Source organism: Vombatus ursinus, unplaced genomic scaffold, assembly GCF_900497805.2.
Source record: "Vombatus ursinus unplaced genomic scaffold, bare-nosed wombat genome assembly UNPS02012515.1, whole genome shotgun sequence".
Taxonomy (NCBI): domain Eukaryota; kingdom Metazoa; phylum Chordata; class Mammalia; order Diprotodontia; family Vombatidae; genus Vombatus; species Vombatus ursinus.
Window position 1 is genome coordinate 351664 of NW_020952293.1, and position 21428 is coordinate 373091.

Sequence of the window (21428 nt, forward strand, 5' to 3'; positions counted from 1 at the left end):
ATTGGCTGGACAAAGATTGACATCACAGTCCAGAGAGGGCAGTTTTGTTCCACCAAGGTCAAGGTCCCTGGGGCTCTTCTCAGAGAAGCTGGGTCTGAAAGCACCCCAACCCTTCAACATTCAGCTATAGGCTTCCCTGTTCCTCCAATTAAAGCCTGGGAGGGTTTGTCTATTCACCTACAATCCAATTCAAAAAGCATTAATTAAGTCTCTGGTTCAGGTGCTAGGCACCGTGCTGGGCATGGGGGACACTGCGATGAAACAATGACCCTGTCCCTACCCTCAAGGGGCTTATAGTCTAATAAAGGAGGATAAGAGACAATGATACAAGGTGAAATAGGAGTGACGGCACCAAAGGAGAGCCAGGCAAAGGACTATAAGACATTTGAGAAAGCTCAGAGTGTTCTGAACCAACAAACAGGAGCATTAGGGGTTCTAGCGTTTTAAGGTTTGCAAAGTACATTACGAATATGATCTCATTTCATCCTGATGAGAACCCTGTGAGGCTGGTACTGCTATCATCCCCATTTTACGGATGAGAAAATTGAGGCAGAGTGGTTAAGTGACTTGCCCAGGGTCACATGGCTGGTAGTATCCTCTTTAAGACCCAGGGAATGAGAAGGTCCAAGGGAACAAAAAGCTGTTTGACACCGATTATTTCCTTTAGAATTCCCATGTCAGCTCAGGGCTCGTAACATACCTGCCTCACATTCTTTCTGTACTGACCCTAAAAACCACACTGATCATGGAATCTCAGAGCTGAAAGGGTCTTCAGTGGCCATTTAATCCAACTGGTACCCGAACAGCCATCCTCTTCCCAGCATCTCTGACAAGTGGTCACCTGGCTCCCACCCGAACACCTCTGGGATAGCGCTCTACCTTTCCCCCATTTTGCCCTTGGAGAGCTCCAGCTGGTAGAAGTCTCTTCCTTGGGTCCAGCCCAGCTCTTCCTTCCTCACTGCTCCCACTCCCCATTGCGAGAGGGCTATCCATCCCAAAGGAGGTGTGCAGGGGGCCGAGGCCTTCCCTCCCCTTCCCACCACGCCCCACTACCTGAGGGCTTCGTTGTAAATCTCTGCCACGCTGACCGTGATGGTGTACTCCCAATCTGATGCCTTCTCCTGCACCTCGGAGAAGAGTAGCTGAAGGGCCCGCTGATTGATCCCGGGGTTTTCAATCGTGCCCTGGAGGGAGAAAGGGAAGCTCCCCAGGTGAGATTTCTCCACCCTAATTAAGCTCAGGCACAGACCATTGAAGTAGAAATCTGACCAAATCCAAATCCTCCAACTGGCGTTCAAGGCTTTCCACTAACTGGACTTTAAGCTGACCCAAGGTCATCCCTAACACAGACTCTGTGTTCTAAAATCAGAATTTAGGGGAGCCAGACTCAAATCCTCCCCCTCCGTCACTCACTACCTACGGGACCCCAGGGAACCCGCTTAGCCTTTCCATGCCTCAGTATCTTCTCTGGAAAACGAGAGGGTTGGCCTAGATCTCTCTGAGGTCTTTCCTGGGTCTAAGCTTATAATCTTACAATTCTTCCTGTCCTACAAAATGCCATTCCCATTCCCACCGCCATGTTTTTGCTCATCTAGTTCCTACCCCCCAGAATGCCCTCCGCTGCCCCTCTTCTACACCCAGTCAAGCCCTAGTCACCCTTTAAGGCCTAACACAAGCCCCACATCCTCTGGGGAGCCTTCTCTGACTCTCATTTCTGCCTTCCTAGGGTGATTACTGTTTGTACAACACAGCTGAGCACTTAAGGACATACTGCCTTGCATTCAACCAATCAATCAATCAACAAATATTTATCAGGCATCTTCTATATGCCTTTTCCCTGTGCTAAGATATCTTTTGAGGGATAAAACCCGCACAGGATAAACTCCCTGTGCTCAAGGATCTTGGCACCTACCTGACCACTCGAGACAAATCAGAGACACAAAATAATTAGAAAACCAATCAGTGACAAGTGGACTGTTGAGTACTACTGTATATTTTTGAGTACGGTGTATTTTGGGGGCCCAGCAGCTATTCACAAGGCCTAATACAGTATCTTGCATACAGCAGGTGCATAAAAAATGTTTAGTGAATTGAACTGAGTCAATCAGTAATGTTGGGTTGCATATTCAGAGTGGAATGGGACCTTGAGGATGATCTAGTCTAATCCCCTCATTTCACAGAGCTGAAGACTGAGGCCCCGGAGACTTGCCCAAGGTCATACAGATGGTAAGAGGCAGAGATGAGATCAAAGCCCACCTCTTCTGAGCTGCAGAAGACATTACTGCTCTTTGATTTTCTCTGTGTGAGTTCTGCCCTTTCAATTGGACTTAAAACTCTCTGAAGGCAGAGACCACATCCTCCTTCTCTCCCCCATGGGGTGGCTTTGCACAGAGCCGGCCTCTTCGCTGGATTGGAATGAGGAGGAGAGACATTTGCTCACCTCTGTGCTCTCTTCCCATGCCTTGACTCAGCCTGGCACGCTCCCCACCCCTGCCTCCTGAATCACAGAGCAAGAATGGAGGTAGTTTGTGGGGAGGGGGGAGACTGAGCCCACGAGCATGAATAAATGAGTGAAAACGCATTTATGAAGCGCTTACTATGTTCCAAACTCCGTGCTTCTAAACTTTCCAGGCCCAGGTCAAGTTTCTGTGAAACTGCTTCATCCGGAAAGGCCTGTTTCTGCTCCTCTTGTTCCAGATCTCAAAGCCCTCCTCCTGGGCTAGCTGCCACTCCTCCCCCCACCCACCCACTCTCCTCTCACCCACAAGAGCTGAAAAGCACCACTCGATAACTACGGACACCTAAAAAAAGTTAAATAAAGCCCAAGGGACGGGTTTTATTCTTTCTCTCTTCATTGTCAGGAAGTCCTTCCTTATCGCTAACCTAAATCTCTCATGCTGCTTGCTCCCCTTGGATTCAGTGCTCTTCGGAAGGCAGGACAGGCAGACGGCCCTTTATACATTCGGGATCATCAACCCCCCTCACTCTTCTCTTCTCGGACCCAATGATCCTAATACCTCTGGCCTTCTCTCCTGAGTTCTGGTCCCCCTAAAGCTTGGGACATCTTTTCCATTGTGATTCTCCACCTACCTCCTCCTTGGACCTTGGAGCCCAGACAGAGGCCCTGTGTCTTAGGGAGATTCCAATCAATCCCCTAGTCAGTAGGACAGCCATATTCGTTCCTATGGAGATAGCCGGGGCTGTGCTAGCTTTCAGAAATATCCTATCCCCCTTAGGGTTAATTCCAAATGGTGAATTATAAGGAATTTGTCTTTTTAAATGTTGGCCGCTGACCCCAGAGGTCCTTGAATAGTGAATGCCTGAATTCTGACTCTCGTAAGCCAAGCATCCCAATCTCCCTTTGGACATCACCGAGAAAATGCCCAACAGGGCAGCCATAGACCAGAAACCAAAGCCCGCATACGAGCAAGTCCTCTAAAAGCCTACCTCCATCGTGTACGTTTTGCCAGCACCCGTCTGTCCGTAGGCAAAAATGCAGACGTTGTAGCCATCAATGCATGAAGTGATCAGTGCCTGGACTTCTTGGAACACCTGCCAAGGAGGACGGGAGAGGAGAGGGAAGGTGTGTCAGGTGCCTGGCTTGCAGGGAGGCAGCTTGTCTTCTCTTCTGCAAACCATGTCTCCATCAGCAAGGAGAAGAGAGCTGAGACCGGCTCGCACGCAAGACATCTAGGAGCCGAATGGGCTTATTTCACAAATGCAGGAGAGACTTCTGGGAAAGTTCTATCCATTCATTCATTCATTCATTCAGCCAGCCAATCAACCCACCAAAATAATAAGTTCTTTATTAACAAGATACAGCAATGTATTGTTATTACTGAATGAATAAATGAACAGAGCCTTCCTAAATAGAACTTTCTTAGTTAATAATGTTATTATATAGTCGAATAGATGGACAATGATGCATTTCTTTAATAACAAGCAGATCATTACATACTTGAATAGATGAATAATAATACATATCTTATTGTTGAATGAGAGGGATGTTACTAAACTTGTGAAATTAAAAGTGCTTCATTTCACTTACCCTAACTCCTTCCTTGCTCTTTGTACAGGGAAAGGAAAGGGAATGAGCATTTATATAGCACCTACTGCATGCCAGCTACTATGCTAAGCATTTTACAAATATTATCTCATTTGATCCTTGGAACCACCCTGAGAGGTAAGTGCTATTATTATCTCTACTGACAGTTCAAATCTGGTCTCAGACACCTAATCACTATGTGACCTTAGGCGAGTCATTTAATCTGTTTGCCTCAGTTTCCTCATCTATAAAATGGGGATAATAATAGTATCTACTTTGAGGGGTTGTTATGAAAATCAAATGAGGTAAATGTAAAATGCTTAGCACAGGACCTGACACACAGTAGCTGCTACATAAGTGCTATTATTACTATCATTATCATTATTATTATGTGAGCTTGGACAATTCACATGACCTGCACACACCTCAGTCTTCCCATCTGTAATAAGAAGGGGCCAGACCAGGTGATCTCTCTAAAATCCCATGGTGTCATTAGCATCAACAATAGAAGAGTAGCTTGCTTAATGCAGGGCTCTATGGGGGATGTAAAGGTGTGGAATACAAAGGAGTTCGAGGTATTTGACCGTACCAAGGGTCCAACCCTCTATGATGTGATTCCTTAGCTCACAGAACCTCGGTGTGTTAGACACACAAAGATAAGGTGCCTTAGTTTTGCCCTTCAACAAGTCACTGGACTTTCCGGAGGAATCCTTCCCCTTGGAGCCTGGAGGTGATGTGTCTAGATCCCCACAGACTCTATCTCCTGGGTGCTTTTTGTCTCTTCCCCAGATCTGGAGGGAAGAGGCATTGGCAGAAGAGATGCCAGGCACAGCCAAAGCCTCCCTTTTCCCTGCCCTCCCAGCTGCTAATGCCTGTCCCTTTGCAATTGCCTTCCATCTACTGTCTATACCTTATATAGACCAAGTTATTTGCATAACTTGGTCCATACTCCCCCATTAGACTGTAAGCTCCTTGAGGGCAGGGACCACTTTTTTTTTTTTTGCGCCTTTCTTTGTATCATCATTGCTTAGCCCCCCCCCCCCCCCCAGTAGGTGCTTAATAAATGCTTTTTGATTGGCTTTCTCTGGTGAGAGGGCACATCACTCACATCTTGTTGGGTTGCATGTGGAGGAAACACCTTGTCCAGCTCAAAAGACACGGGCTTTCCCTTATGTAGCAGGTGGATGACAGCATCATCATCGGAGTCAAAGGTCACTGCATTGCTAGCCTCAGGCCCGTCCCCGTCCTCTTTGGTGACCGGTCGGACCCGACCAATCACACGGATGTTTCCTTCATTATGGAGCGCAAGGAAGAAAGGTTAAAAATAAAGATGAGTGCAAACAAGAAATCACAGTATTGTGAAAAATTCTCACAGTCTCACTTCAACAAACATTTACTCAGCTCAGGAAACTTTGCTTGATCATGCATACTGGCTGCAAGGTTTTTTCTCTTTTTTGCCACTAGGGGGTACACAGAATACATAATACATGATAATAAATTTATGTGCAATACAACATAGGAAGAGACCAAGCATTTATTGAGAGCCTAGCATGCGCCAGGTACCATACTAAGCACTTTACAAATACTATCACATTTGATGCTCACGATAACCCTGGGAATTAGGTACTATTACTACTCTTCCTATTTTACAGTTGAGAAATCCGAGGCAGAGAGTGGTTAAGTGACTTGCTCAGGGTCACACAGCTAGTTAAGTGTCTGAGGCTGGATTTGAACTCAGGTCTTTCTGATTTTCAGCCCAGCTGCCAGGAAGGAATTTTATTAGGAGCAGCAAGAACAGGCTATTACTAAAATTTTAGGGCCCATGATGGTTGACAGCAAATACAGAAACCACCTCTAATAAGGTTTCTGACACCAGTTAAATCTCAAAAATTATTAAGTACTACTCAGATCCATACAATAATCCAAGACAATTTGAAAGGACCCATGATGAAAAATGCTATCCACCCCCAGAGAGCAAATTGATGAACTCAGGGGCAGCTAGGTGGCAAAGTGGATAGAGCTCTGGCCTTGGAGTCAGGAGGACCTGAGTTCAAATCCAGCCTCAGACATTTGACACTACATGTGTGACCCTGGGCAAGTTACTTAACCCCGATTGCCTCATCAAAAAAAAAAAAAATTGATGAACTCTGAGTGCAGCTTGAAGCAGTTTTTTTTTCATTTTCTTCAATTGGGGGGAGGGTTTTTTTTTGCTACATGACAATATGCTTTGCATGACTTCACATGTATAATTGATATCATATTGTTTGCTTTCTCAAGGGTCAAGGGGGTAGAAGGGAGGAAGAGAATTTAGAACTCAAAATTTAAAATAAATAAATGTTTAAAAAATTATACATAATTGGGGAATATTTAGTGAAATAAAAATAAATATTGAAATATATAAAAATTTAATGAAATAAAAAAATTTACATGAAATTGAGAAACATTTAACAAAATCAATAAAAATGTATTTTTAAAAATTATTACGGGGCAGCTAGGTGGTGTAGTGAATACAGCACCGGCCCTGAAGTCAGGAGGACCTGAGTTCACATCTGGCTTCAGACTTAACATTTGACACTTACTAGCTGTGTGACCCGGGGCAAGTCACTTAACCCCAATTGCCTAAAAATTAAAAAACAAATAAAAAAAACCAAATATTAAAAAAATTATTAAGCACTTTTATTAAATGCTCACTATATGACAGGTGCAGTGCTAAGTGCTGAGGTTACAAAGAAAAGCACAAACAAAACAGGTCCCTGCCTCAGGGAGCTTACATAATTATGAGGCTAATACAAAGTAGAAGAAAGATTGTCTCAGCATAAAGTTTGACAAAGGATATCAGTGGCAACCGTAGCCATCCCAGCCCATTCCTAAGGGTGAGAATAAGCATTTATTAAGCACCTTCTAGGTGCCAGGAGCTGAGCTAAGCAATTTACAAATATTATCTCAATTGATCCTGGGAGACCAGAGGTCCTACTCCATTGCTGAAAGATAACATTTATTCCATTTCAGAAACTTTCTGACAGTGTTTTCCTCTCACTCAACATGCCGCCTGACCCAGAATTGTAGCACCAATTCTCATTTGAACTCTGATGGCTCTACCATTCTCCTCCTTCCCACTCTGCTCGCCCCCAAACCCCAGCCCAACCCTACCCTCCTCCTTTCTTCCTCACCTTTCAGCCTCACAAGCTCATTGTGACACTTTTTGCGGAGCTGGAGTTCCCGGCGGTATTTCCTCAGCAGTTCTCGGTTCGTGCTGTTCACCTCTTCGATGGCTTGGCCAATCTGAGGGAAGGAACACCGAGGAGGTGACCAAGAGGGCCTTCTCTTCTAAGTAATCCTTCTCTTCTCCCCCAGCATGGTATGAGAACCCAGAGCCCTGATGGGGCTTTCCTTTCCCTCTACCCAGAACGACGGTCCACATCCCTCTGGTGCCTGATGGCATATGGCCATAATGGACAGAGCACTGGGCTGGGACTTGTCTAGGCTGTACCGTTAACTTGCTGTGTGTCCCTGGACAAGTCACTTGCCCCCCTCTTAGGCTGTTTTCTCCTCTATAAAATGAAGGGGCCAGAAGAAATCCAGACCAAAGATTCAGAAAGAGATAGCCAAGAGGCCTCTAAGCCCACTAAGAAAGGCTGGGGTCAGGGCTGGGGTGAGGATGGGAATCATATCTTTGGTGTGGGTAGGTAAGAAGCCACCCAGCCCCTTCATAATGCCTACCTCTGCTCTGGCACTCCTCAGGGCTTCCTGCAGCAGGAGTGGGAAATCTCGAACCTGCCTCTTCAGGCCATTGTAGTCATTGGTGAGGGTCCGAAGGGCGGGCTGCAGAGTCAGAAGGTTGGTCCTGACACCTGGAAATGAGGCCAGGGAAATGGAAAGTGAGTGATTTCTACCAGGGACAGCGAATGGCTAGCGCTCATTTTTGGCAGCGCCCAAAGGCAGGGCAGACATCACCAGAAAGTGAGGCCCAGCCAATCCATGGGGAGTGGACAGGGGTAGGAGAGAAGGGCTCCCCTCCCCCTCTCACCTGCCAGGTTTTCATGTACAGCCTTCATTTCTACTTGGGCCCTGGCAAAAGCTTCCTCAATGGCCCGGTTCTTATCCTCTTCCATGGTCTGCATCTCCTCCAGCATCTGCCCGTGAGCCCGCTCCAACTCTGACTCATACATCATGATCTGGGAGCCGGGGAGAAGAAAGCATGGAGAACCTGAATTCCTGGGCGGCCTGTGACGGCCTGGCCAAAGAAGCCCTCCAGACAAGGTGCATCAACCCCCACCCCCCTACACTCCCACTGCAGGTGATGGCAAAAGTCCTGAGCAGTCAGGGAGGAGACGCAGAGGGTCTGTTTTCTACTGTCGGCTTTGTCACTAACTCTCCGGGTGACCCTTACCCCTCTCTAGGGTCTCAAAGATCTGACACTGATCCTATGAGTCAATTCAACATTCATTCATTCATTCATTCATCAAACATTTACTGAATGCCTACTGTGTGCAAGAAACTGTGGTTCGATGATTCTCTGCGTGGTGCGGCTGACCAGAACTCTGAAACTCAGAAGCGATTGGCAACAAGCTAATCGATAAGCACAGATTCCAAAGCGCACAGTGAGTCTTCAGTCAATGCTTATGGAACTGAGAGGGTCGCTTTTTGAGTGGTATTCAAAGTGCTTCACAGCCAGACCCCTTCCTGCCTTTCTAGTCTTCTTAAATTCTGCGATCAGTCAGCGGGCAAATACTTATTAATTAATACTAGATAGCCACACTTGCTGTTTCTCCTCAGAACGTTCCCATCCCTGGGCCTTTGCACTGGCTGTGCCCCATACCTGGAATGCTGTCCCTCTTCATCTCTGCCTTAAGACCCAGCTTAACCCTTATCTTCTGTAGTAGGCTTCCCCTAATCCTCAAAGCTGCTGGTGCCTTCTATATCACTCTCTACATTCTTGTATGTGTCTTGTTCTCTGCACATGATTAGAATGGGAGCCCCCTGAAGGCAAGACTAGGGATTTTGCCTGTCTTTGCAACCTCAGTGCTTAGCACAAAAGCCAGTGGTGAATAAATGCCTGTTGACCGGCTGATGGACTTTCCTTGAGTTCTCTTCCCATTGCATGGATATCAATGAAGCCCTTGACTTATACTAACATGCTACCCTGAGGCCTCGCCATGGAAGGGAGGAGACCTTGGATTCCCAAAGGCCAAGCAAGGGTTCAAAGGTCCTGCCACGTTGGAAAGGTTTCAAGGACAATCTGGCTTTGAGCGTGTCTTCCATTCTAGAACAAGCCTAGTTATCAATTAATCAGTATTTATTAAGCACCTACTATGTGCCAGGCATGGTGCTAAGTGCTAAAGCTACAAAAAGAGGCAAAGATGGCCCTGCCTCAAGGAGCTCACACTCTAACAGGAGGAGAACATGCCAGCCAGCAGGTACAAACATGCTACATGCAGGAGGAGCAGAAGACAGTTAACAGAGGGAAGGCACTGGAATTAAGAGGGGTCAGAGAAGGCTTCCAGTAAAAGATGGGGTTTTAGTTGGGACTTAAAGGAAGCGGGAGATGTCAGCAGTCAGAGTGGAGGAGGGAGAGTGTTCCAAGAACGGGGGCTGGCCAGAGAGAAGGCCTGCGGCCAAGAGATGGAGGGCCTTGTTCAGGGAACAGCTGGGAGGCTAAATCCAGGAAGGCTCATCAATCACCTGGCTGGCCACTGGCTATGGAAACTCACCAGTCCATCCCCTAAGGCACCCACTAAAGAGCTGCAATCTGCCTTGGTAGAAGGGAGACAGACACTGACGAAATTAGGGCTCCTTGTGTGCTTGTCTCTTACCCCCTTACTAGAGGGGAAGCTTCCTGAGGGCAAATCCAATGCAGGGTTCTGCACACAGCAGGCATTTAATAAGTGTTTATTGAACAAATTAATTTCTCTTTCTCTTTCTCCTCTTTGTTTCTGTCTTTCTGTCTCTCTCTCTCTCTGTATCTCTGTCTCTGTGTTTCTGCCTCTCTGTCTCTTTCTCTCCTCTGTCTCTGTCTCTCTCTGTCTGTCTCTCTTTCTCCCTCTGTCTCTCTCTGTCTCTGTCTCTCTCTCTCTCTGTCTGTCTCTCTCTCTCTCTCTCTGTTTCTCTCTGTCTCTATCTCTGTCTCTCTCTCTGTCTCTCTCTCTCTCTCCTTCTCTCTCCATTCTGCTTATGCAAGGATGTGGGAGCTTCCCCAGGGACCGTACCTGGGCCTTGAGCTGGGCCATCGTCTGTTGAGAATTCTGAAGCTGCTGTTCCATTTCCTTCAGCACTTGTCTCTGCATCCCCACCTGCTCCTGTAAATACTGGTTCCGGGCTTGGGTTTCACACAGGGCCTGCTTGGTCTTGGATGAATCTACTTCCACCGTCTTGATGATGTACTAAAAGACACACATGTGCATGAACACATGCACACACAGAAGAATGTTATTATATCACCAGGAGCCAGAGAGAGACAGAGAGAAGAGAGAGGAGAGGAGAGGAGAGAGAGAGAGGAGAAAAAAGAGAAAGAGGAGAGGAGAGGAGAGGAGAGAGAGAGAGACAAAAGAGAGGAGAAAGAGAAGAGAAAGAGGAGAGAAGAGAGAGTGAGGAGAGAAGAAAGGGAGAGACAGAGAGGACAGAGAAGAAAGAAAGAGAGAGAGAAAGAAGAGAGAAGAAAGAGAAGAGCAAGAAAGAAAAAGGATGCAGACCAGACTGGCAGAGCCCCCTGACTCTGCTGGATCAGCATCCTTCCTAGTCTCTCCTAAGGTCTCCCTGCAGCATCTTGACCTGACACAGGACAGAAAGACCAGCTGAACCAGGGCTTAGGAATCACAGCCCTGAGTGTCATGGGCTTCAATCCTGGCTTTGCAACTTAACCCCTCTTATGATCTTAAGCAAGCCATCTGATCACTCTGGACCTCTGGACTATATGATCTCTAAGAACGATGGACTCAAGTCAGGAAGAGGAGGGTTTGAGTCCCATCCCCCACACTAGTTGTATGACCCTGGGCAAATCAACCTCCCTAAGTTTAGTGTTCTCATCTGTAAAATGGGAGAAGAGGGGGAGGGATCGCCTCTGAGGTCCTGAGATCATAGGTTCTAAACACAGATGTCAATGAATCAGCTCCCATTGATTAAGCACCTACTGTGTGCCAGACACTGAGCTCAGTGCCCAGAAGACAAAGAAAGCCAAAACAGTGTCTGCCCTCAAGGAGCTTCCAGTCTAATGGGAGAGACAACATGGACATCACTCGGTATACACAAGATGCGCACGGAGTAGGGGTGAGATTATCTCAGAGAGAAGTCATAAGGTCCCTTACACTCTCTGAGACTCAGTTTCCTCAACTGCAAAGTGAAAAGGTCGGACTAGCTGGTTTTCTCTGCCTCCCCAAGGCCATTTTTCTTGAAGTTATCCACCGTGAGACTGTTGCATGAATCAGAATTAGCCACTGGGCAAGTCATTCGCCTCTCACCGCTCTGGGGAACTCTCCACGCTGCAGAGAAAGCGCCCATCTACACCGGAACAATGATTTTCCTCAGCTGGGACTGGCTACCTGCACTGGTAGAGGGAGTCCCCTCCCCTGGGAGTTCCCTGCGCGGATGAAACCCCAAGTCTAGCCCCTCCTCCAGGCCGGGTCAGGGGCGTGGCCGCCTCACCTTGATGGGCTGAGGCTGAGCCTTCAAGGTGGCGATGGTCTCCTGGCTGTCCCGCAGGCGCCTGCTCAGCCTCTCCTCCTCCTCCGCCTTCTCGGCCAGGGAGTCCTTGAGGCGCAGCTCCACCTCGGCCAGACGGTTGGTCTTCTGCTGCACCTCCAGGTCCAGCTCGGCCAGCCGGCCCTTGTTCTCCTCCGTCTCCACCTGCAGCTGGGCCAGCTTCTCCCGCAGCTGGGCACTCTCCTGGTGGAGGGGAGAGGGTGGGGGGTCAGCCCAGGCCTCCCCTCCCCCCACGCTCAGCGCCTGCGCCCCGGCCGCACTTGGCAGGCTGCCCCGTCCATGCGCACCTTGCTGTGCTCGCAGTCCGGGCACGGGGGAGGCCGCGCTCTCAGCTCCTGCAGCTCGGCCTCGCATCGCTTCATGTCCTGCCTCAGGCGCTCATTCTCCACCATCAGGAGATCCCGGTGTTTCTCCAAGTCTGTGCCTCCCTGGGAAGGACGGACACGGGCATGGGCATGGGCATGGGCACGGGCAGGTGCAAGGGGAGACAGAGACGGCCGGCCAGACGCCGGGACACCGCCGGGATAGCGCCGGGCGCACCTCTCCCTTCCCACCCCGGCCAGGGATCCCGGCAGCTTCTTTCCCGAGAGCGAAGCCGTCGAAAGATCCCCTAGCTGCTACAAAATGGGTCACACACCTGGTATAGGGTGGCAATTTTAAACGCATCCCCCACCCCATAAGACTTGTACAATATCTAGTATCATGAGAGGCATGCTAAGAATGTCTTGTGTTCATTGGGGCAACATCAGGAATCCAAGGGCTTCTCCTGGATTTGGACTGTGACGTCAACACCCATTTTTTTTTTCAGTAATAGGGATATATCTCTATTTGTGGATGTGTAAAACTAACATGGTCATTGTAAGCATAAATGCAGTGCGATATTCTGGTTCCAAAGGTAAAATTTACTTATGTATACATTTGTATGTATGTGTATATGTATATTCACATATACACATCTAGATTTATGCACATACATAAATAGACATATTGTATAATAAATACATATATGTGGGTATGTATGCATTTACATACACACACATACATATGTACACACACGGTAGAGTGAAGAGAGGGCTGGGCCTGGAGTCAGGATGACCTGAGTTCAAATCCAGCTTCAGATATTGACTAGCTGTCTGACCCTGGCCAAGTCCCTTAACCCTGTTTGCCTCAGTTTCCTCATCTGTAAAATGAGGATACTAATAGCACCTACCTCCCAGGGTTATTGTGAGGATAAAACAAGATAATATTTTCAAAGTACTTTGTTAGCCTATATAAATGCTAGCTGTCATATAATATATAAAACATATAAACATGTACCTCTTAAAATAGACACACATACACATGCTTCGGAGCATTTAGGCCGTGTAATGGATGGAGGGCTGGAGTCTGGAAGATCTCAGTTCAAATTGTACCTTAGAGACTTTGTTGTGTTTGATACCAGGTCTCCCCATCCTGTCTGGGTTAGAAGCGCAGGTGCGGCTGGCTGGCCCAGCCCCACAGCTGATCAATGTGGAAGCTTTGACCTGCTCCATTTCCAGACTGGGCAGGTTTGCCTCACATTCCACAGCCAGGCGGCCCCCTACTCCCAGGGGCTCACCAGATTGTTCCAGACTTTGCATGGACACCTGAGAACTCCCAAGCTCATGCAATCCACCAACCTGAGCCTTTTCAGTCTCGTATGCCACCGTGGTCCTCCTTAGACACTTATTAGCTCTGTCACTCTAGGCAAGACATGTAAGCTCTCTCAGCCTGTTTCCTCATCTGTGAAATGGGGCTAATAATAGTACACCCCTTCCTTCACACAGTTGCTATGAGGATCAGGTACAATCACATATTAAAGCATTTTGCAAACCTGAAAGTGTTATATAAATGCTAACCGCTATGTTGAATGTGTACATTTTTGTGCCTTTCTATGCTTATCCCTACACACAGGTACATGAATCTATGACTATAGACAGGGGTGAGGAACCTGAGGCCTCGAGGCCACTTGAGGACCTAGAGGGCTACATGTGGCCTCAAGGCCTCAGGTTTCCCCACCCCTGGATTAGAGACAGACAGACAGAAAGAAAGAGAGAGAAAGAAAAAGAAAGAAAGAGAGAAGAGAAAGAGAAAGAAAGAGAGAGAAAGAAGAAAGAAAGAAAGAAAGAAAGAAAGAAAGAAAGAAAGAAAGAAAGAAAGAAAGAAAGAAAGAAAGAAAGAAAGAAAGAAAGAAAGAAAGATAGATAGATAGATACAGATGTAATAGGAGAACTAGCCTATATGAACCATGCTTTAAGGACTGGAGATGGCGAGGAAATGCAAGTGGAGGTGGATACACAATGAGCAGTTAGTGAACACTTAAGGTCTCACCACATCAGCTTCCCTAAGTATATGTCAAAGGAGGCTCACCAGCTCTGAACGGAGTCTATTCACTTCCTGGACCTGGCCAATGAGTTTGTCCTTCAGATTTTCCACCTGTCAACACAAAACCAAAGTTATGATGTCAGTCCTGCATCCGGATGGCATGTTCCCTGTGTGACCTTGGGTGGGTGACCTCTTTAGGCCTCAGTATTTTTTAGGGGGAGGAGGGACGGCCTCAGCATCTTTTCCTGTAAAATGACCCTATGCTCTCCACTTGGGGCTTGCCTCCTGACTCAGTCCTTCCTAGAGGCAGAAGGATGGCCTGGTTGACCTCTCTCTAGGTCCTCCCCAAACCATGATCTCCTCTTTGTCTTTCAATCCACTGGACAAAACAGATGGCCTGTCAGGGCTGACAGTGAATACACTGTGCTTTTTTGTTTTTCCTCCTGAATGTTTCATTCATTAGGTTCTCTCTCCAAGAGCAATGGGACCCATAGACCCCAGGTCTATGAGTCCACTTTGGAGTATAGGAGCAGAGCCAAGAAGAGAGGGAAGCCCCATGACTGTGTTCTGAAGGGTCAGGAGAGAGCGTATGAAGAAGAAATACCCTACATTGTCCTACTCATGCTTCCACCCCAACCCCCACCTCCTTGACTGATTTTCCAGCTGGCCCGTGCCTGTCAAGAGATAACTGGGTGTAGGAACCTTGCTAACTTTGCAGGCCTTTCAGGTCCTGGTATTTGGGTCCCAAGACTAATATCCACCTTAGAGAATAACTGTTTTCTATTAGGAATATTTGTTATGTGGCGGAGGGGAGGTAGGACAGGATTTGAATATACAAATCTACCTAATAGTGAGATATATAACAAGGTTCACGTGGCTCCCTTACTCAGAAAATTCTAGTAAATTCCAAAAATTATTTCTTATATAGATTTATCTTCCCAAAAAAGAAAATTCTGAAATAAGCCTGGTTGCTTCCAGACAACTTTTGCTACATCTCTTAGCTGGCACAGCCATATTAATGGGACTCAAAATTTGGGGTCTCCCCACCCACTTCTAACACCAAGAATCCTCCCTAGAAATTATGATGCCATTTTTTTTAAAAAATGCAGATTTTAGAGTCAGAAGACCTGGGTTTGAATCTGCGGTCTGCCACTAACCACTACATATGACCACAGACAAAGGGATGTAAGTAGACTTGAGCCCCCTCTCAAATCCATCCATCCCACAGCTGCCAAAGCGATCTTCCTGAAGCGCAAATCTGCCCATGTCACTCCCCTTCTCAATAAGGTCCAGTGGCTCCCTATTACCTTGAGGATCAGGTAGCGACTCCTCCATTTGGCATTTGAAGCCTTCCCAACTTGGTCCCAGTCTACCTCTCCAGCCTAATGACTGTACCTTACACCCCATCCACACCCACCACAGCCAAACCAAACCATCTTTCTTACTGTTCCTTATACCTGACAATCCATGGGCTCTCTCCCACGTCTGAAATATTCCTTTCTTACCTGCCTTTCAGAAGTTCCTAATTTTCTTTTGAGGCTAAGCTTAATTGCCACCTTCTGCATGAAGTCTTTCCTGATCCCCCAAGCTACTAATATCTTCCCCCCAAAAAATCACCTTATATATATGAATATGTATATATGTACACACACACATATATACACAAATGTATTTTTGTATGCATATGTGTATATAGATATTGTCTTAGCTAGAATGTAAACTCCTAGAGGTCAGGGATTTTTTTCATCTTTGTCTTTGTCTCCCCAGCACCTAGTATAATGCCTGACACATAATGGGTACTTAATAAGTGTTAGCACACAATAGGTGTTTCATAAGTGCTGGCACATAGTAGGTGCTTAATAAATGCTTATTGATTAACTGATATAAAATCCTCCTTTAGCTTTTAAAGTCCTTCATCACTTGGCCCCCTTCTACCCTTCTTCCTCCAGTCCAATGACACCAGCCTATTTGCTGTTCCTCCAACAGCACCCTCCATGTCCCCAACTCTGGGCATTTCCATTGGCTGTGCGCCATGCCTGGAACTCTCTCCTTTCTCAACTCCTTTGAGGAGTTTCTGGCTTCCCTGTCTTCTTCCAGTCCTCCCACCATATGCAAGAAGGCTTTTCTGATCCTCTACGATCTTAATACCCTCCCTCTGAGTCAGCTCCTCAATTTTTCCGTCTATATATCCTGTTTCCACAGTCATTTGCTGTGGCTGTGAGCTCTCTGAGAAAAAGAGATTGTTTTTTGCTTTTCTTTGTGTCCCCAGTGCTTAGCATAGTGCCTGGCATATAGTGGGTAGTTCATAAATGCTTGCTAACTTGACTTCTCTCTAAAATGGGAGAAACACTGGGCTGGGACATGGAATAAAATTTGAGAGCAAAGTTTCCCAAGAAAGCCTGGTCAAGCTCAACTTCTCTTCTCCTCCAGCATTACAACAGGAATGCTTGTGGAATTTCCTCATTGGCAAGACAGCAAAAAAGCCAATGTTGAGGGCCTCACCCCCTCCAAGAAAAAAAATGTAAAAGCCTTGTTGCCAAAGACATAAACATTAAGTCATCTCCAAATATGCCTCTCATACAGGGTACAGAAGGAGAAGGGATACCTGTTCCTCCACTCAGGCTTCACACACAGCAATGGGAGCCCAATTATTTAGCAGTTAAGCACCAACATGGTGTTTGGGGTTTACTGTCTACCCTGAAGGCTCTAATCTGAGCCTGAAAGACAACCTAATGCAGAGGTAAAATACACAAGACGGTAAAAGTGAGCACATCTGCCTGGGACAGGCTTTAAAAAAAAAAGTGAACATCTCATTACACTGAACAGAAATGTGCACCCCCTTCCTCAGTGGTCAGCCTCCAAAGAGGATGGTCAGAAGAGTAGAATTTGCTCTTGTGATTTGGAGAAGATGAGGGAAGAAGATGAAACACTTGAGAAAAGAAAGAAGCAAGGTGGAAATCAAGGAAGCAGGAGGCCAGGATTGACGACAGTCAATCAATTAAAAAAATTTTAATTTAAAAAAAAGCAAAGGAAAGGAGATAGAAGGGGGTAGAAATAAGAGTATGGAGTCATGAAGGAGCATGATGTCCAAGGGTGAGAGAGATAAGCACCTTGAATCTGATCTGGAAGCAAGGGTAAGCTAGCAGAAGTCAGGCAATGCTGTTGTCCAAATCATAAGGCAGAAAGACATGCTCAACCTGCTCCAAGTATGGGTGGCTGGGCAACAGTAAGGATGGAGCAGGGGAATAGTCAAAGCTAGGCTGAGGTGAAGGTGTAGAGTATAAACCATCAAAACAATGAGTCTACTCTAGGATATAAAACTGGAAGAAACCTTAGCAATCCAAGATGGCGTCCTGAAGAGAGCTGGTCTTGGAAGTAAATACTAAAATGGAAGATTGTCTATTTGATCCTAGAAATGGAATTTATTGAGTAGGGAAGGGAAGACCTGAGTTCAATCCTGCCTCAGACAGCTGGGTGACACTGGGCAAAGTTGCTCAACCTTGATGGGACTCAGTTTCCTCCTCTGGAAAATGATAGGGTGGGATTCAATGGCCTTTCGGGTTCCTTCCTGCCCTAAATCTGTGGTCTAGATGAGCCCATTCATTTTAGAAATAAAGCAGTAAAAGGTGAGAGAGATGAAAACATTTGCTAAAGGGGACCCAAGGAAAGGGCTAATTTGAACCCAGATCACACACCATGGTGCCTCTTAAAAAATTATGCTCCGACTCAAGGCTCTCCCAAAACCAGGCCCTGAAGCTGAGTTTTTTCCAATTTTTAGTGCAGAGACAGAGTTTCACAGCTTTATCTAAAAGTTCAGATGCAATCCGACTGCTGAGAGTACCAAGTCACATCACTGTGACTCTGGGACAAAAGCTAGGCTCAGCTGTGCATCTGAGAGGCACTGTTTAGTGGAAGGGATTAGCAGCATAGATAAGGCTCTGAGAAGGATGACCGTGGGGGAAGGGAGGCTGAAAGAATGCTTCTTGGCTCAAGGAGTTACCTTTCTAGGTGAAAAGTAGACAATGGCACCAAGGTAGGCAGCCGGGTGGAGGGGGAGCAGGATGAAGAATGAGGAGGCAAGTGAGGGGTGAAGCACAAGACTTCATTCAGTGTAGCTGGACAGGACAGGATGAAACGTCTGGAAATGGCCTTATGACAAACATTAGTCCAGAACCCTCAACCTACAGGCCAGGAATCTCAGGCCCACGGTTGAATTGAATTGACTTATGCAAGGTCACACAGCTGGTATGTGGTTGAACCAGACTGGCTGAATTCCCAGACCAGGGCTGTGTCCATGATAGCCCAGCCTTTCTACGTGGGACCCAAATTCTTATGGGTGGCACCAAGTCAGGGCAACTGGGCATGACCCCAGACTGACCTTGTCCCAGGAAGTTTGGGGTTGTGGGGAGCATTGTCATCTCCTGTCGGGACAATTGTGAAGGCTGTGTATTTCACTGTAACATCTGCTTGTGGGTGAAATACATTTTGGAGATCTCATGACACTCCATGCTCCTCTTTCCCAGGCTCCGAAACAGTCAGAGAAACTGAGTCATCAATTAGCCTGGAGAGGAGACCTCCTCACCTCACTGCCCTGCCCATCTCCTGGGGAAAATGGGAAGTCTGAGCCTGTCCCTGATCAGATTCCCAGCAAGTCTCATCACTCTCAGCAGAGACATTAGGTTGGGTTTTTTTTTTTTCTTTTTTCAAAAAGGTTAAGAAAAAGCTGTCTGCCCTTCTCGGGTATGTGTTTTCCCAGTCCTAAGGTGTGGCCATTTTACTTATCACTTTTTAAACACGTTAATTATCTTCTTTCCTTGGCCTATATGCTAATGAACTGGTTATTCTCTAAATCAGGGGTGCTTTGCCTCTTTGGTGCCCTGGCCGTCCCCTTCAGCGGTGTGGTGAGCCCTTCTCAGAATAAGGGCTTAAAAATACATAAAACAAAACACACAGAACTACCGAGGAAACCAATTATAGTGAAATATAGTTATTAAAATATGGGTAGAAAAAAAACAAGTAAGCAGACCCCAGTCTGGGAACCCGTCCTCTGAAGGAAACTGGATCCAGGCCCGAAGCTCCACTCAAGGTTTTAAACTAAGCAGGCTGGAAACCAGGTTCAAAGACAGGTTCAAAGAGCTCAAGCTCCTATCCATAGATCCCTGTCTTAAAAGATAGGAAGCACCTGCATACACGTGATTTTGTTTAGTCACAAAATAAACTGAGGCTTGGAAATGGCAAACCTGTTTCCCAAGGTCACAAAGCTAATAAGTTCCCAAATCTGAACTGGAACCTGGGTCTCAATACTCCATGCTGAGGATTTTCTCCACTGACCTATGATAGCACAAAGATGTGAACAATATTGGCAGTTAGAGAAGTAGGGAGTTATGAGAAGGGGTTAAGGAGGGACGCCTGAGGAGGGTGAGCCTGAAGAAGAAAGGACTCCGGAAGGACCTGTCTTCTTCATGACCTCCATCTGAAGTTAATGCTCCTTCTGCTCTGCCCCAGAGGGCTAATGAGGGGCAGGGAAGGAAATTACAGCTCAATGAGACAGATTAGAAAAACATTCCAGGGAAAAACTAGGGGGCCCAAAAGTGAGACCTCCAGACATGATTTTCTGAACCTGAGGCCCATGAGCTCAGTTTCTTCTTTCATGTATTTTGGTAATTGCATTTCATCGTAATTGGTGTTCTTTGCAAACTTATGTGTTTTATTTTATGATTTTAAAAATCTGATTCTGAGGAGGAGTCCATAAGCTTCATCAACTATTACCCAAGGGGTCCAGGACACATCCACTCACAAAAAAGGCTGAGACCCTAGCTGCAGAGGCAGTGTGTTCCACCTCATTAGAGGTAAGCCATTTGTCAGGGATGCTGTAGATATAAGAATGATTCTTGCTCAGGTTCAGCCTGGTCTAGATGGCGTCGGGGGGATCTTCCAGCTCTGAGATTTTGTTAAGACTCTGAAGGTCAGAGAGGAGGAGGAGAAGCACAGGGCAGTAGACAGAGTTTGACCTGGAATCATGTTCCAATCCAGCTCAGACACTAGTTGAGTGGCCCTGGGTAAGTCACTTAACCTCTGTCTGCCTCAGTTTCCTCCTCTGTAAAATGGGGGTCATAACAGTCCCTACCTCCCAGGGTTGTTGTGAGGATCAAATGAGATCATATTTGCAGAGCACTCTGCAAACCTTAAAGTACTCTATAAATGCTAATCATTGTCATCATCATGATTAAGACCATCTGTGCTGTTGAGACCAAGGTCACAAGGAACAAGAAATAAGAAAAAGAAGCTTAGATTCTTGGTGAAGCTAACAATAGCTTTAACTTGATCTATGTAACAGAGATAAAATGTGAGAACATTCACACCTGGAATTGGGAGGGGAGTGGGTCCCTTCTTATACCATAATTATGCTACTGGTCCACCATCTGTGTGTGTTGTTTGGGGGAGGGGAGGTGTTCTTCCACCAGCAGGAGTGTGTTGCATTCAATGCATTTACACTCTCACCTGGTACACAATGTTTGGCACATAGTAGGTGCTTAATAACGTTTATTGACTATCCTGGTCCACCTTACCTACATGGAGGGTCACAGGCCAGTGCTTGGCCACCTCTTTAGTGCCGAAAATTACAGAATGCTAGAGCAGGAGGGAGACTTTTGAAGTCATCTAGTTCAAGGGTTTTTCAACATTTTCGTGTGTCCTGGACCACCCCCTTTAGTGACATGCTGGGGAACCGCCTTGTCCCCTTCTCGGAATTATGTTCTCAAATTTTAACAATACCTAAGATTACAAAGGGAACCAGAGGTCAGTGAAAATAAAAATGTCCTTTTCACAGACCCCCTGAAATCTCTCCACAGACCAAGGTTAATAGGCCTGTGAATATGTTTCAAGTCCCTCCATGACCAAAATGCCTCTGACCAGTAGTCCTCTGGCCTCTGCCTGACCACCCCCAGTAAATGAGGGGGTCAGTACTTCAGAGGCAGCTCCTTCCATTACTAGATGGCTCTGATTGGTGAGAAGTTCTGCCTTCTATAGAGCCCCAGACCTCTGGAATCCGGACAACAAATTCCAAGATCTCAGAAACCTTTGGGATCAGTAGAGAGGTAGGGAAGATATACTAAGTACGTGCACACTTGCTCCCAGGTCCAGAAATTAGTACGAGACCAAGAAAAGAGAAAGGCAGGGGAAGCTAGGTGTCGCAGCAGTCAGAGCTCTGGCCTTGGAGTCAGGAGGGCCTGAGCTCACATCCAGCCTTAGACACTTGACACTTACAGGGTTGTGTGACCCTGGGCAAGTTACTTAACCTTGATTGCCTCACCAAAAAGCAAAAAAACACAAAACAAAACAAAGA

General features: G+C 46.6%; 1 protein-coding gene across 5 annotated transcripts in view; it reads right to left on the reverse strand.

Moving 5' to 3' along the window:
- KIFC3 (kinesin family member C3) overlaps positions 1-21428 on the reverse strand; it is a 57920-nt gene that overhangs the window by 11262 nt on the left and 25230 nt on the right. For all 5 annotated transcript variants that reach the window (XM_027857894.1, XM_027857893.1, XM_027857892.1 and 2 more), the window contains 10 exons: positions 14129-14194; positions 12028-12168; positions 11684-11923; positions 10252-10425; positions 8073-8220; positions 7766-7896; positions 7216-7327; positions 5154-5335; positions 3448-3552; positions 1054-1184 (listed from right to left, as the gene is read on the reverse strand). In XM_027857894.1, coding sequence (XP_027713695.1) covers positions 1054-1184; positions 3448-3552; positions 5154-5335; positions 7216-7327; positions 7766-7896; positions 8073-8220; positions 10252-10425; positions 11684-11923; positions 12028-12168; positions 14129-14194 — 1430 coding nt within the window. The remainder of the gene's footprint in view (positions 1-1053; positions 1185-3447; positions 3553-5153; positions 5336-7215; positions 7328-7765; positions 7897-8072; positions 8221-10251; positions 10426-11683; positions 11924-12027; positions 12169-14128; positions 14195-21428) is intronic.